Source organism: Xyrauchen texanus, chromosome 44 (assembly GCF_025860055.1).
Source record: "Xyrauchen texanus isolate HMW12.3.18 chromosome 44, RBS_HiC_50CHRs, whole genome shotgun sequence".
Lineage (NCBI taxonomy): Eukaryota > Metazoa > Chordata > Actinopteri > Cypriniformes > Catostomidae > Xyrauchen > Xyrauchen texanus.
In genome coordinates this window covers 30665180-30681104 of record NC_068319.1, presented here as the reverse complement: position 1 = coordinate 30681104, position 15925 = coordinate 30665180, and the positions used below count along the sequence as shown (strand labels likewise).

Below are 15925 nucleotides of genomic sequence, written 5' to 3'. Positions count from 1 at the left end.
TGCTGAAGGAAGAGTGACAGGGGAACGGCTTCCATGTCTGTGAGCACTGGAAGTGGCAGGGAAACGGCCTCCATGGCCATGAGCACTGGCAGGGGAATGGCCTCCTTGGATGTGAGTGCATGCTGTGACTGGAGAGCAGGAGCCATTCTCCTCAGCAGAACTGCTTGTTATATTGCTCGATGGCCCCTCTCATTGTTTTAGATCAAACAATTTAAAAAAACGTTACATCCTACACACATGTATGGAAAGTTGACAACTGACAAAGTCAGAGAGAACACAAGGGCAATATATGCACAAGAACTAACAAGGGTAACAAGACACAGCTGGGATGAAAATCAGGGAAGGAATCAGGAACAGACACACAAGATGGAAAACACAAAACTTCATACTAAAAGTGTTAGTTCTCCTAGCGACCTCTAGTGGCCGCTAGGACAAATATGATGAAGACACATCCACATGATGCACACACATAGTCCAAAACACGGTGTGAACTTGATGCACACATTAGTGCTGTCAACAGTGCTGAGAAACTAAATTTGAATTTTTCGATGAAATATTTCCAATAATCAAATTATATTCGAATTTTAAAGATATTATTCCAGGTAGGGATAAACATTTTCAAGATATCTGATTTTTTTATTGATATTGTCTCCTATGTCCACAACAGTGCAACAAATCAATATAAACCACTCAGCACTGTCATAGCAATTGTTTATTGCAAAGAACATATCTGGCTGTTAACAAATGTGTGTAAAATTATAAAGTCAATACATTTTGCCAGTTTATATTCTCAAATCAAATGTAAAACAAGAAAATAAACATTTCAAAAGACACTTTTATGTTAACTTAGTGTTGCATGCAGTACCTATACCAGTGCCAAAGTACTACCACAGACTCAAGCTTTATAATACCTGATGTTCCAGAGTGTTTTTCATTCAAGTCAAGTCAAGTCAATTTCATTTGTATAGCGTCTTTCACAACACACATCGTTTCAAAGCAGCTTTACAGAAATCGGGCATTAACAGAAGATAAAACTGTAATGTCTATAATGTAATTAGATAAAATACGATTTTGAATTGTTTTTTAAAATAAATAATACAATAATAATTATATTAATAACCCCAGTGAGCAAGCCAAAGGCGACTGTGGCAAGGAACACAAAACTCCATAAGATGTAGATTAATGGAGAAAAATAACCTTGGGAGAAACCAGACTCACTGTGGGGGTCAGTTCCCTTCTGACAAACATCATTAATATAATGACAATATTACTTATGTATAGTTAAATTCATGGTTTAAAATTATTGAACTAAGTAAGTGTTAAGGGACAGTGTCTAAATAAAGATTTTGTAAAACTGTAAGATTAATGATTAATGTCTTTGAAGTTCATCCTGGATTAATTGCAGAAGTTCACATAGGTGTAATTGTCCTTGTTAATTGACTGATAAAGGGTTTTGTTGGCAATTGATAGTCTATGCATTCCATTTCAAGAGTGTAGTCCATCAATAGACCAAGGTGATGCAGGCAGAGATCAGTGAAGTTCATCAAAGTTCAATCTCTCCTATAATTTACGTGAGGTTTGGTGTGGTCCGTCCAAGGTTCAGACAGTGGCATATGAATTATCCTATGTCTTATGGTTGGAGTTCATCAGTTCATCCTCTGAAGTCCATCATAATAGACTGAAGTGATGTATGGCTGGCACCGGCTGCATTTAGTCATCATCACACAGAGACAGCAGTGGAGTCCAACACAAAGTAGGAATGGTGCTGGATCCAGCCGGTTCTGGTGACCTCAGGATAGGAGTCCCGAGGTTGAGACAGGGAAACAAATAAAATTATGTAAGCATAGATGCCATAAAATTTATTGCAGAGTTAGAGATCATGATCACTGTTTCTGGTTCCGGCAGACCCAACTAAAGCAGCCTAATTGTGGGTTGGAAGATAAATTAGGTGTATGCCTGGCTAAATAGAGGAGTCTTTAGTCTAGACTTAAACTGAGGGAGTGTGTCTGCATCTCGAACAGTGTTTGGGAGACTATTCCATATTTTAGGAGCCAAATATGAAAAGGATAATACCTCCTTTTGTGGATTTTGATATTCTAGGAACTATTGACAGGCCAGAATTTTGCGATCTTAATGAACTTGATGGAATATAGCGTGATAGAAGATCACTTAAGTACTGCAGAGCTAGACCATTCAAAGCTTTGTACGTAGTTAACAGAATTTTAAAATTAATACGGAATTTAACAGGTAGCCAATGTAACGATGATAAAATGGGACTAATATGATCATATTTCTTGGTTCTTGTTAGCACTCTGGCTGCTGCATTTTGAACCAATTGAAGTTTATTTATTGATCTTGCTGGACATCCTCCCAGTAATGCATTACAATAATCTAGTCTTGAGGTCATGAATGCATGAATCAGTTTTTCTGCATCAGCAACAGAGAGCATGTGCTGTAATTTAGCAATATTTCTCAGGTGGAAGAATGCTGTTCTACAAACATTGGTGATTTGACAATTTAATTTGACATTGGTAATTTCACATTTTCAAAGGACAGATTGGTATAAAATATAACACCTAAGTTCTTTGCTGTTGAAGATGATGTAACATGATGTAAATCCATCGAGAGTCAAAGAGTTTTTTGGTCCAATAATTAGTACCTCTGTTTTGTCGGAATTGAGTAGAAGGAAATTTCTGTCCATTCAATCTTTTATTTCATTGATACACTCTGCTAATTTGGAGAATTGTGAAATCTCATCAGGTTTTGAAGAAAGTTGGGTATCGTCGGCATAGCAGTGGAAACTTATTCCACGATTCCTGATAATATCTCCCAGGTGAAGCATAATACAAGGAGAAAAGCAGAAGCCCAAAAACTGATCCCTGTGGCACTCCATACTTTAGTTTGGTTTGACAATTCCTCATTTACATAGACAAAGTGGTAGCGGTCTGCTAAATAGGACCTAAACCATGCTAATGCAACTCCACAGTACCAACATAATTTTCCAGCCTATTCAAGAAAATGTTGTGATCTATCATGTCGAATGCAGCACTAAGATCTAAAAGTACTAGAATGAAATGCAGCCGTGGTCAGATGATAAGAGCAAGTCATTTGTAACTCTGATAAGTGCAGTCTCTGTACTGTGATGAGGCCTAAATCCTGACTGAAATTCTTCATATATACTATTTCTCTGTAGAAATGAACATATTTGGGAGGATACTACCAAATTCTAATATTTTTGACATAAACGGGAGATTTGAAATTGGTCTATAATTAGCCAGTTCTCCAGGATTAAGTTGTGGCTTCTTAATAAGCGGTTTGATAACTGCCATTTTAAAGTTTCTTGGGACATGTCCTAAGGATAGTGAGGAATTAATAATATGAAGAAAAGGTTCTAAGATTACAGGGAATACCTCTCTTCTTGACCAATGACAGCAAAGGATTGAAGTTGCACGTGAGGAAAATTATTAGACACTGTTTTCTGAGGTACTTTGACAGATGATTGCATATCTTTTGCATATCAATTTTATCTGTAAAGAAATTCATGATGAAATTCACTCTTGTGCTGCAATGTAATACCTGGTTCTTTTGAGGCTTTATTCCTAATCAATTTAGCCACAGTACTGAATAAACACCTAGGATTGTTGTGGTAATTTTCTATGAGTTTACTAAAATATGCAGACCTGGCAGATTTTAGTGCCTGTCTGTAGCTACAGACTGTTACGACTCGGACGAGGGCAGACGAGGAGTGAGGATCTACACGCAGTTTATTGAAATTTAACAAGCACAAACGACTGGTAAACACAGGAACAAACAAAACATCCACGATGGGAAACCAAAATATAAACAAGAGGAATATCCACAAAGGGTACAGGCAGGAACACATTCAGGAACAGACATTAACATTTAACAACCGACTACAAATGGTGAAACAACAGGGTTTAAATACACAAGGATAATGAATAAACGACACACAGGTGAGAACAATGAATGACTGCTGGCAGTGATGAGGGCAGGGAATTATGGGAAGTGTAGTTTAGGACAGGTGACAAGTGAGAAACACAGGGCAGACAACAGGGGATCGTGACACAGACACTATCCTTCCATGCTCCACAAAATACTTCTAATTTTGTATTCTTCCACATGCGCTCCATTTTCCGAGCTGCTCTCTTGAGAGCATGAGTGTGATCATTGTACCATGGTGCAGGACTTATTTCTTTAATTTTCTTTAATCGAGGGGGGCGACACTATCAAGAGTGCTAGAGAAGGCTGCATTTATATTTTTTGTTATTTCATCAAGTTCTTCTGGGCTTTGGGGTTTATTGAGTGTATGAGATAGCTTCACTAATACTCTTCCAGATCTATCTTTAGTGGTCGAAAGAATAGTTATACCGTACAATAGCGTGGTATAGATTGCGTTACATTAGCTGATCGCAGTATACAAGAGATGAGGTAATGATCCATGATGTCATCGGTCTGCTGCACAATTTCTATTTTATCAACATCAACTCCATATGACAGAATTAAATCTAGCGTATGATTATGGCGATGAGTTGGTCCCGTTACATTTTGTCTGAATCCAAGAGAGTTGAGAATATCGATAAATGCTAATCCTAATGTGTCATTTTCATTATCTATGTGATTGTTGAAGTCACCAACAATTAAAGCTCTATCTACGTTAACTACAAGATCTAGGTGATACAGTCTCTATGTGTAGATTATTTGACCTGTGTGACGTCTCAAGGCAGCTAGCAGATGTTCGGATTAACCAGTTTGTCTGCTTCCTGACCTGGGCCCCAGTTAGTCAAATACTATTATAATTAAGACTATGAGCCAAATTACTAGAGAGGAGAGTCCGTCCGGAAGGAGTCCGTCTCTCTTTAGCAGGTCAGGTCTACCCTAAAAACACTTCCAATTGTCTATAAATCCTATTTTATTCTTCAGACACCACTCAGACATCCAGCCATTCAGTGACAATAAGCTACTATAAATCTCGTCACAAGGACGAGCAGGGAGGGGACCAGAGCATATTACAAAGTTTTTGCAAATTCGCACACCTCTTTAACATTATCTTTAGTGATCTCCAACTGGCGAAGCCGGACATCGTTAGTGCCGACATGAATAAAAATTTTAGAAAATCTACGTTTAGCATTAGCCAGCACTTGTAAATTTGATCTGATATCAGATGCTCTGGCACCCGAAATGCAATTTACAATAGTGGCTGGAGTCTCTATTTCCATGTTCCTTACAATAGGGCTCTTTCAACATGATTCTCAGTGGGTGTATCACTGAGTGGGGAGAATCGATTGGAAACCCTAACAGGAACGGGAGAGTGGTGCTGCGGGGGCTCTAAGGCCGGAACCAGAGTGTGTGTGTTGCTCTCTGTTCTACTCGCATCCAAAACAGTATTCACCGGCTTCTCTTTCTCACTGACCTCCACTAGCATTCGGATGCTTGTCTCTAACTCATTAACCTTCTCCGTCAGTCTGATTAATTCCTTACATTTATCACGTGAATCCCTCACTGCTGACTGAGGAGGCTATTGTAAACGTGACATCCAATGCAGGAAGAAATAACATGAGCAGATGCCATGACTTAAGCACCAGTGGGCGGGGCCAAGGGTGCAATGATTTTAAGTAGGCGTTGATGTTTTTTCACCGTAGAGGCATCATGATATACTGTACCCCTAGTGATGTAGGGTTGGTTGGTTTAAATAAATGCTTTTATTGCATTGGGGACTTAGGTTTGAGTTCTGACATTTAAAGTATGTTTTATACTACAAAGACCTCTTATATGTCAAAATATCAAGGAAAATTGTATTCTTCATGACATGACCCCTTTAAATGTTTTGATTTATGATTGACCACTCAACAAAATTTACTTTGCAGGTCTGTCAATTTATGGACATTTTTACAGTAAATATTATAATATTCATCTAAAATAATTTTATATAATTACAAAATTATATGATATTAGGTTTTAATTACACAATTTTGTAGTTAAGACTTTAACTGATTCAGTTTCAAGTCAACTAAATAATAGGTTTGGCAATTTATATATATGATACTCATAACATAGATTTATGCAACAGCGTTCTTTACTCATCTCACTTGCACATAAATAACTGATTCTGCATCAAAAACACATGGGAAATGCAAATATGGAACTCAAATCTGCAATGATTCAACAATATAACAAATTTCATTACACTTTATGGATGTAATTACGTGTAGAGCTGCCACATGGTCTGCGTAAATACCTCCACTGATGTTCGCATTTCTGTGAATGACAGTGTTTTTCTTGTGAGTGATATTCCACTTTTTGAGCTTTAGTGATGATTAAATTCCACAATACAAAGAGTAAATTAGTTGACTTTTGTTAAAGGGATAGTTCACCCAAAAATGAAAATTCTCTCATCATTTACTCTCACTCATGCCATCCCAGTTGTGTGTGACTTTCTTTTTTTCAACAGAACACAAATGAAGATTTTTAGAAGAATTTCTCAGCTCTGTAGATCCATACAATGCAAGTGAATGGGTGCCAACATTTTGAAGCTCCAACAATCACATAGGTCAGCATTAAAGTAATCCATGAGACTCCAATGGTTAAATCAATGTCTTCAGAAGCAATGTGATAGGTGTGGGTGAGAAACAGATCAATAATTTAGTCCATTTTACTTTAACTTTCAATTTCACATTATTCTTGTGTTTTTGGTGATTCACATCTTTCATGCGTATGCCCTCTACTGGGCAGGGAGAAGAATTTCTAGCAAAAATTGACTTAAATATTGATCTGTTTCTCACCCACATCTATCATATCACTACAGAAGATATAGATTTAACCACTGGAGTCATTTGGGTTACTTCTATGCTGCCTTTATGTGTTTTTTGGAGCATCAAAATGTTGACATCCATTTTTTTTTACATTGCATGGACCTACAGAGCTGAAATGTATTCATATTTATTCATATCTGGGATAATGGCATGAAGGTGAGTAAATGATGAGTGTAAACTATTCCTTTAAACGTCTTGTCTGCGAGACATCTTTATTTATTAAGAGGATTTTTCTTTAGCATTTATTGATAAATTGGTGCTCTGCTAGGGAAATCACACATAACACAATAAACAGTACTGTCAAATTTAATAAACGCATTACCAGTATTTAAAAATGTATTTAATTATTTGACAGAGTTAAAATATCTAGATGTCATTTTTACCCTACTTATTTTATCCACTTCCACTCTGTGTGTGTTTGTAGATGTGAATGAGTGTGAGGTGTTTCCTGGTGTGTGTTATAATGGAGACTGTGTGAACACTAGAGGGTCTTTTAAATGTCAGTGTCCGGAGGGTCTTACATTGGATGTTACAGGACGTCTCTGTGTGGGTAAGTCACACTGGAGTATTTAACCCTTTTCAGCCCTGTGTTATGTACACTCACCTTCACAATAGTCAATACCACTTAAATGAGTTTAGTGTCTCACTCTTTATTATAATGAACCCCTAAGGAATAATCAGATCAGTTCACTTTAATCAATTATTTGTGAAAATGTTTATGCTGCTGTCAGAATTAGCTGTCAAAAGTGTATACATTTTGATTTATATAGCTCAGTACATTATGCAGTCTTCACCAGATCAACCCATTAACAGAATGTATAAGCACTTGTAACATGTTACTGTATTAATATGCACAGCAAATGTGAAGGTCAGAACAGCAGATAGAAATGAGATGTCTTTTCTGATTTCTCTAGACGTACGTTCGGAGCCCTGTTACCTGACGTACGATGAAGACGTGTGCACACAGCCGGAGTCTGGACGGTTTCGTATGGATGCATGTTGCTGTACAGTGGGTGTGGCCTGGGGCAAAGAGTGTGGGTTATGCCCAGAGCCTGGCATGCGCCAGTATGATGCTCTGTGCCCGAGAGGACCAGGCTTCACCAACAAAGGAGACATGCTCACCGGCAAACCTGTCTACAAAGGTCAAATAAAGATGGTTGTACTGGAGTATGTAATGTCTGCTTTAATGAAGTATGCTTTGTGTCTAATTAATGATTTTAATTCCCCCAGATATCAATGAGTGTAAAGTGTTCCCAAGCATTTGCACTCATGGAAAATGCCGGAACACCATTGGAAGCTTCAGATGTCGCTGTGACAGTGGCTTTGCGTTGGATTTAAATGAGCTGAACTGCACAGGTGACGATGAGTGTCTGTAAACACCCGAAAATCATTCAGAAACAATGATTGAGACATTTAGATGATGGCAATAGTGGTCTATTAATAGTCCCCTGAGTTGCACATCCTGAAAATGTATAAAGCATTTCATGTGTTGCCTTCCTAGATCCATGTATGTAAACAGTACTCTTTCATTGTGTGTTTGTGTAACAGATATTGATGAGTGTATGATCTCTCTGGATGTGTGTGCTCATGGCACATGTGTGAACACACTGGGCAGTTTTCATTGTGACTGTTTTTCCGGCTATGAGAGTGGACATATGATGATGAAGGACTGCATGGGTGAGTAACGCTTTACTGATGAGGTTTTCTATATGTTGCGATCTGTTGACATTGTACTAATGCTACTAAATATTACACAGTTAACAAATATACAATATGAACAAATTAAGTACCGTATGAAATAAAAAATAAACTCTTTATTTCTCTGAGCTTAGTTATTCCGCGTGCCATTCCATGTGCCAGCAACACCTGAAACGCATGGGAAATGTGTATATTTGAAACGCATGGGAAACGAGGGAAAACGTCAACACAGTTAAACCAAAACAAACAGAACATGGAGCATGAGTGTCTGGATCCCGACACAGACTGAAACCAAACCAGACAGGAAGTCAGGATCCAGACACCATGCTCCGGACACAAACAAGACAACCGAAGATCGCAAGGCAGTAACTCATAACCGGACCCGTGCGCTCACACAAAGAACGTACACAAAACGCCAGACAGACAGGGAGCGATGATGTCACGGTCATGTCAGACAAAAACCTAACCTGACATATTGACAGCACCATGACAGGTCTTCTTATGATAAACAGTTGCAATTGTTTTTTCAGTGGTATAGTCACCAGGGATGATCTATTTATGCTATCATTGTTTAAATCTAGATGGGCTACATCCACTATTACAGTGTATGCAGAGGCATGCCAACTTAAGAGTATCTATGGGTTGTGTCCCCAAATGTTGCCTTTATTCCCCCAATGTAGTAACTTTTGATGGAGAGTGAAAGGATTGTCACGAGTATTCCCTCAGTTCATAGAACTGTGGTTACAAGCCAGGCCATTGTGTATCAATTTGTGTATGTGAATATAATGCTGCAGATATTGACGAGTGTGAGTTAAATCCCTCACTGTGCCATGGAGGAACCTGTGAAAACTCTGATGGCAGCTATAAGTGTATGTGTCCACCTGGTCATCAACTGTCCATAGACAGCAGTGCCTGTGAAGGTGAGAACTAACTTAAATACGTCATAATCGTTGTGCTGTGTAACACTCTGTATTATACATGGGCCACCTTTTGAAATGAAATGTTACAAGCAGTTTTAACCAAAATACATTGTCGTCTTTGAAGCTTAAGACCTCTAGTTAGAATCTTCTGCCCTTTGAAAGTGGCATTTCTGTATCTCGATTGATTCTTCTCTTGGATCTGATCTCTGATACTGTGTGTCTTCAGATGTGAATGAGTGTGAGCTGAGTGCCACATTGTGTCGTAATGGCTGGTGTGTGAATGTGGTGGGGACCTACCAGTGCTCCTGTAACTCTGGTTACCAAACTACACCTGATAGAAAAGGGTGCACAGGTAAGGATGGAATTACACACAAAGCTCAGATATTTTAGTAGACATTAAAGTCTTCATGTCCTTTTTAGTCAAAAGTCTTAAATCTTAATTTTGAGTTTTGTTGTCATAGGAACAAAGTTGTAATATTGGCTATAACTTTACACTAATAAGGCTAGGAAACAATTTTATTACACTTAAATCATGTAAACTTGTATAATGTTTACGTCTTGTGGCTTTAGTTTTGACTTTTAAAAAAAACCTGCACCCCACTCCGATGCCACTCCGCCCTGCTGTGGAGTGAAACAAAGCGTGAAGTGTCCCAGTGCTGTTATACTGAATATCAGCACTCTTGAAACGCCACTTGGCCAGTCAGATTAGAGGACCGGAATTAACTGTTGTATAATCTAATTTGTATTCTTCAGATATAGATGAGTGCACTATAGAGAATGGAGGATGTGAAGTTTTCTGTAGTAATTCAGAGGGCAGTTACTCCTGCAGCTGTGGTAAGGGTTACACATTGATGCTGGACCAGCGGACATGTGCAGGTATATTCAAAACATCTGCTGAGCTATTAATAAGCCTGATAAATAGCAGTGACATTTCTCTATGTACAGACTGCAGTGGCTTCCCTCAACACATGAAGCAGTCCTTCATATTCATCTCTCTCTCTCTCTCTCTCTCTCTCTCTCTCTCTCTCTCTCTCTGTCTCCAGATGTGAATGAATGTGAGGAGTATGTTGACGTCTGTGACGGTGGTCAGTGCACTAACGTCCCAGGAGAATATCACTGTCTGTGTTATGAAGGATTCATGGTTTCTGTGGACATGAGGGCATGCATCGGTATGCTGATGTATTTTTAGAAGGATTGAGTTGAACTCTGTTTTTGCTCGGATGATTTATGCAGTTCAATTCACACATGCTGAGAAACATAGATGATTAACTGTCCTGTCGAGATTACTTACTTTGTTCCCCTTGCCTTCTTGAAAAGAAATAAAGTACAATTAAACATGTGCACACCTGTGATAGAGGATTGCGTATTTATGGCCATTAATTGTGTATTTAAGACCTATAGTTTCAGTGTACTAAATAAAATATGAACAAATTTCAAAATAAGAACAAAATATGGCAACTTCTGTTGATTACATTCATGTTTTAATGTAAAGATAATTTAGCAAGCAAGTGATGCACATTTGTCTGTCTGTATTGGGTCTTGAGCCATATTCATACGGTTTAAGTAGCATATTTTTTACCAGAATCTGAGTTTTCTTTTGTTAGCTCTATGTCTTTGACTTTATGTCTCTAGATTTGAATGAGTGTGAACTCAACGCTAACATCTGTATGTTTGGAGAATGTGAGAACATCAAGGGTTCCTTTATCTGTCACTGTGAGACGGGTTACTTGGTGAAGAAAGGAACCTCTGGCTGCACTGGTGAGACCAGAAAAACACATGAGCTTTATATTGGTATTCTGTAGTGCTGTACTCTTCTGAAGTGCTGTAAATATTTGCATATGCTCTAATCTAGATGTTGATGAGTGTGATATTAACGCTCATAACTGTGACATACACGCCGCCTGTATCAACACACCTGGATATTACCACTGCTCCTGTAAAGACGGATGGGCTGGTGATGGAGTCAAATGTGCCGGTGGGTGAAATTCCACATTTACCATGTTACTGCTAGAGAGGTGTCCTCGTAACAATACAGGTAAACTGGATGCGACTGTGAGACTTACTATGTTGCCGTTTCATTTGAACACTGAAAATGTTCTGTTTAGGACGTGTATGTTTGTTTTGTGGAACATGCAATGACAAGCCAAAAAAATAAAAAATAAAAACAATCTAAAGAAAACTAAACAGTCCCAAGTATATGCTGTTTGTTAACCAGTCAGACTGAATCATCAGGGAAAAGCTTCTGGTGAAGTTTCAACAGATAAATCGACCAGGTGTTGATTTGGGTGTATTCTGAGAGTTCCATTTGTACATTGTTTTAACTGATCGCATTAAAAAACATTGACGGGTAATTCCAAATGATGTCTGTCATTTTGACAGATAAAATACAAGAAAGAAAAACATTTACTTATTTTACTGTATGTATAAAATACCACTGTAACAATCACAAAATTAGTTTTCAGCAGTGTTCCACGTCACAATAGTGTCTTTTACCCTCAACTCAATCTGGGAAGGCATGTAATAGTCTACTGCTAATAGGTCTGAGAGAGAGAGAAAGAGTGAGAGAGAGAGAGAGAGATCAAAGAAAAAAGAGAGGAAAAAAAAAGCTTGAAGAGGCCTAAACGCAATTAAGAGAAAATGTTATAATCTCCAAATTCCAATTAAAATCTGGCTGAAAATATTTGATAGTGTCATCAGCCTATTGCGCTGTATGGTAGTGAAGTGTGGGGTCCACTCAGTCATCACGGCTATACACGCTGGGACAAACACCAAACAGAATCTTTACATGCAGAATTCTGCAGATACATCTTACATGTACACAGAAATACACCAACAAATGCATGTAGAGCAGAATTAGGCAGATACCCACTGATAATTAGCATTCAAAAGAGAGCACTTAAATTCTTCATTCACCTTAAATCCAGCCCCCGAGACACCCTTCAATCCAAAGCCCTCCAAATCCAAGAGCTGAGCCCAGAAAATAGTCCCCTACATCAGCTGGTGCTGAGACTAATCGTCCCCCCTCAAACACACTTTGACCAGTCTCACATCAACACTGTTCTCCAAACACCAATCAGAGTAAACCAAATTATATCGCAATGTACAGAAACCTATTTGGAACATTGGAAAGAAGAAACTAAAAGCCAAAGTCGATCTGAACGTTATCTGGCCCTAAACAGAGAGTATGTGTTGGCAAAATATCTCTTTACTGTCAGAGATAGAAAACAGAGACAGACCCTAAACAAGTACAGGCTCAGTGACCACACATTGGCAATTGAAACAGGAAGACACAAAAAATCTGAATAACAGAATATGTGCTCAGTGTTGGACAGGTGAGGTCGAGACAGAAATGCACTTCCTCCTAAAATGTGAAACATTCAGAGAAATAAGGAATGTTTACTTAAACAAGTTTAACTCTGAAACTTCAGAATTTAAAGACCCAAATGATCTCTCAAAATTACAAATACTCCAGGAGAAGGGGACAGGGCACATATGTATCAGCATGCCACAACCTGAGGGACAGTGAAAGATCTGGACAAACACACACACACACACACACACACACACACACACACACACACACACACACACACACAATGTGATGTGGTCAAATAAATAATAATAATATATATATTGCTGTTATTTATATATTACTAATAATTATGTTATATACTGTCCAAGTTATTGGACAAAATGTATTTAGCTTTTATTCTGTTTGATTTATTCTATAGGATGCTTTGGCAACATTGTTTTTGAAACTTTCATGCCAATAAAGCCAATTGAATTGAATTGAATTGAATTGAGATCACCTGATAGTAATTTAATTCGAAATATAAAAGATTTCCTTATGAATTCATGATATAATGTTGTAATCAAATCCCTGGTCATCACATGTTGTATGATGTATTGTATATTTGAATGTGTAGATGTGGATGAGTGCAGTAATGGGACTCAGGTGTGCAGCTCTGATGCTCAGTGTGTGAATACAGCAGGCTCTTACAACTGCATCTGCTTCGACGGGTTCACTGGAGATGGATTCACCTGCTCAGGTCCAGCATTCGTCCATCTATCTATTCATCCACCTTTTTTCTGAACGCAGATGTCTTCGTTTTCCACTCTCCAGTGTTTTCACTCAAATCGACGTATGTTTTTAGTGGATATTGTGTTGTTTAGGGCATTATATTTGTATAAGCTGCCAAAATTAAAAAAAAAAGCATGTGGTTCCATTGCGCCGATGCTTTACAGATGATGATAATGGTCGTGATGACCGTCCTTTCACATTGCCTCACTTGTCAAAGCGATGACCTGAGGTTACGTTGATATCATGTACACCTTTGAGTTGATATGACAGCCAACAACTGTACAAGTTGAGCCTGAATTAAAAACGAACATATAAAATGATTGTTGTTCTCCATCTGGATGGCTCATTGTGACATTGCTTCTCATGGAGACCAGAACCAGAAAACAGTCCGGTGGCAATCATAGTAATCAAGGCCCCGCCTAGTGTTTGGTCAGGAAACTGTGGATACATGCAATCTATCAATCTTTCCTTCTGTTCCCCTATACCTCCATCCATCATCCACATTATCACAAATAAAGCTTTCTTGAATATATCTAAAAACATAATTCACTGGTGTGATTTGGATGTGCTACAGATATGGATGAGTGTGCAGATGATGTAGATCTGTGTGAAAATGGCCAGTGTCTGAATGTTCCTGGAGAATATCGCTGTGAATGTGAGATCGGCTTTACACACACTGCAAACAGCAAAACCTGTCAAGGTAGGTTGGTCCTCTGCTTGTCAGCAAAAGAAAACTTTTGTCCTGTGTCCTGTGAATTCAAGTGACGGTCCTTTTTGGGGGTTTTTGGACAAAAATTAGTAGATTAGATTAAACTTTATTGTCATTGTGCAAAGTAAAAGCACAGAGCTAAATGAAATACAAAGCCAATCATATAGCTCTATGTAAGCCAATCAAACTAAATCATGTGATTTTTTTTTTTTTTTTTTTTTTTCTTCAATATAATCCAAGATAAATACACTGAAATGTATTGTTATGATCAATAAAATAAATGTCAGTTTACATTCAAGCGTAAATGTTTACATGATTTTTTTCTTTTAAATCAAATGTGTGTTGCAGATATAGATGAGTGCTCATTCCAGAACATCTGTGTGTACGGCACATGTCAGAATATCCCAGGAATGTTCCGGTGTATCTGTGATGACGGATATGAACTGGACAAGACTGGAGGCAACTGCACAGGTAAACATGGTATTACTCTACAGTAACAGACTGTGTTCTTCACTGTGATCTGTCTGATCATATATTGTGTTGTTGTTATGTCAGATGTGGACGAGTGTCTTGATCCCATCAACTGTGTTAATGGTCACTGTGAGAACACGGCCGGCTCTTATCAGTGTAACTGTCCCATTGACTTTGAACTCAACCCCACTGGGATCGTCTGTGTTGGTAAGAATGATAATTACAGTCAAAACTAACTTAGGCATAACCCAGCTCCATCCTGGCCACCATCTTGTAAATGACAGCAAATCACGCTTCTCACTGAAGTCACGGTTCATTGATTTGCCGACCTCAATCATAGTACCAATGGTTGTTTTCAAATCAGAGGTGGGAGAATTAGTTCCAGGTTCCAAAACTCTCTTTAAGGAAGCATTCAATGTAAACAATAAAAAAAACTGTCTGTCTTTCTGTTACAGACACACGAGCAGGAAACTGTTTTTTTGAGGTGGCGTATCTTGGCTATGGCAGGCTGACGTGTAGTGTTGAGGCGGGATTTGGAGTTAGTCGTTCATCCTGCTGTTGTTCTCTGGGACGAGCGTGGGGTAAACCTTGTGACCTCTGCCCTCGTGTCAACACCTGTGAGGAATACTGCAATACTACAATTATTCAGTAATGCAATGATATGATAGCAATGATAGTTCAGTCATGCAAATCAGTGATTGACAGTCATTTAAAGACAATTCGGTTACAAAGTTTCAGAGACACTTTTACATCTTTCCACATGTTACATATTTCATATTTGCGGGAAATGACCCATCAGGTCCGGTGACATGGATGCTCTTTATGACATTCCGGCTATGCCAATAATGGTTAATCAATTAGTGGCTTATAAAGCAACCATATTAGTGTTACTGCTTCAAGGTGGAGAGATCTGAACATATAACATTCTTAATTTTATTGACACTATCTCTCCACTCTGTCACATATATACAGTGAAACTTTGTAATACATACTGAATGGGGATGGTGCAGGCAGTATAAAAGATGCCAAACAAACATACTATGTACAAATGTACATTATTTCAAAATTCCTATGGAAAAACCATTGCCAAATGTAAATATTACTGCCTTGCCAGCCTGGCAAAAAAGTGAGGTAAAATTGAAAAGTTACTTACATGAGCCCACTAGTTGCCAAGCTGATTGAAAGAGAGATACTTTAGTTGTAAATGTGATTAAAT

The 15925-nt window shown here is 38.3% G+C and overlaps 1 protein-coding gene across 1 annotated transcript in view; it reads left to right on the top strand.

Moving 5' to 3' along the window:
* LOC127636651 (fibrillin-2-like) overlaps positions 1-15925 on the top strand; it is a 169052-nt gene that overhangs the window by 99495 nt on the left and 53632 nt on the right. The window contains 15 exon segments of the mRNA XM_052117306.1: positions 7255-7380; positions 7745-7972; positions 8061-8186; positions 8379-8507; positions 9323-9448; positions 9675-9800; positions 10202-10324; positions 10492-10617; positions 11081-11206; positions 11301-11423; positions 13375-13497; positions 14104-14229; positions 14587-14709; positions 14794-14916; positions 15165-15326. Coding sequence (XP_051973266.1) covers positions 7255-7380; positions 7745-7972; positions 8061-8186; positions 8379-8507; positions 9323-9448; positions 9675-9800; positions 10202-10324; positions 10492-10617; positions 11081-11206; positions 11301-11423; positions 13375-13497; positions 14104-14229; positions 14587-14709; positions 14794-14916; positions 15165-15326 — 2016 coding nt within the window.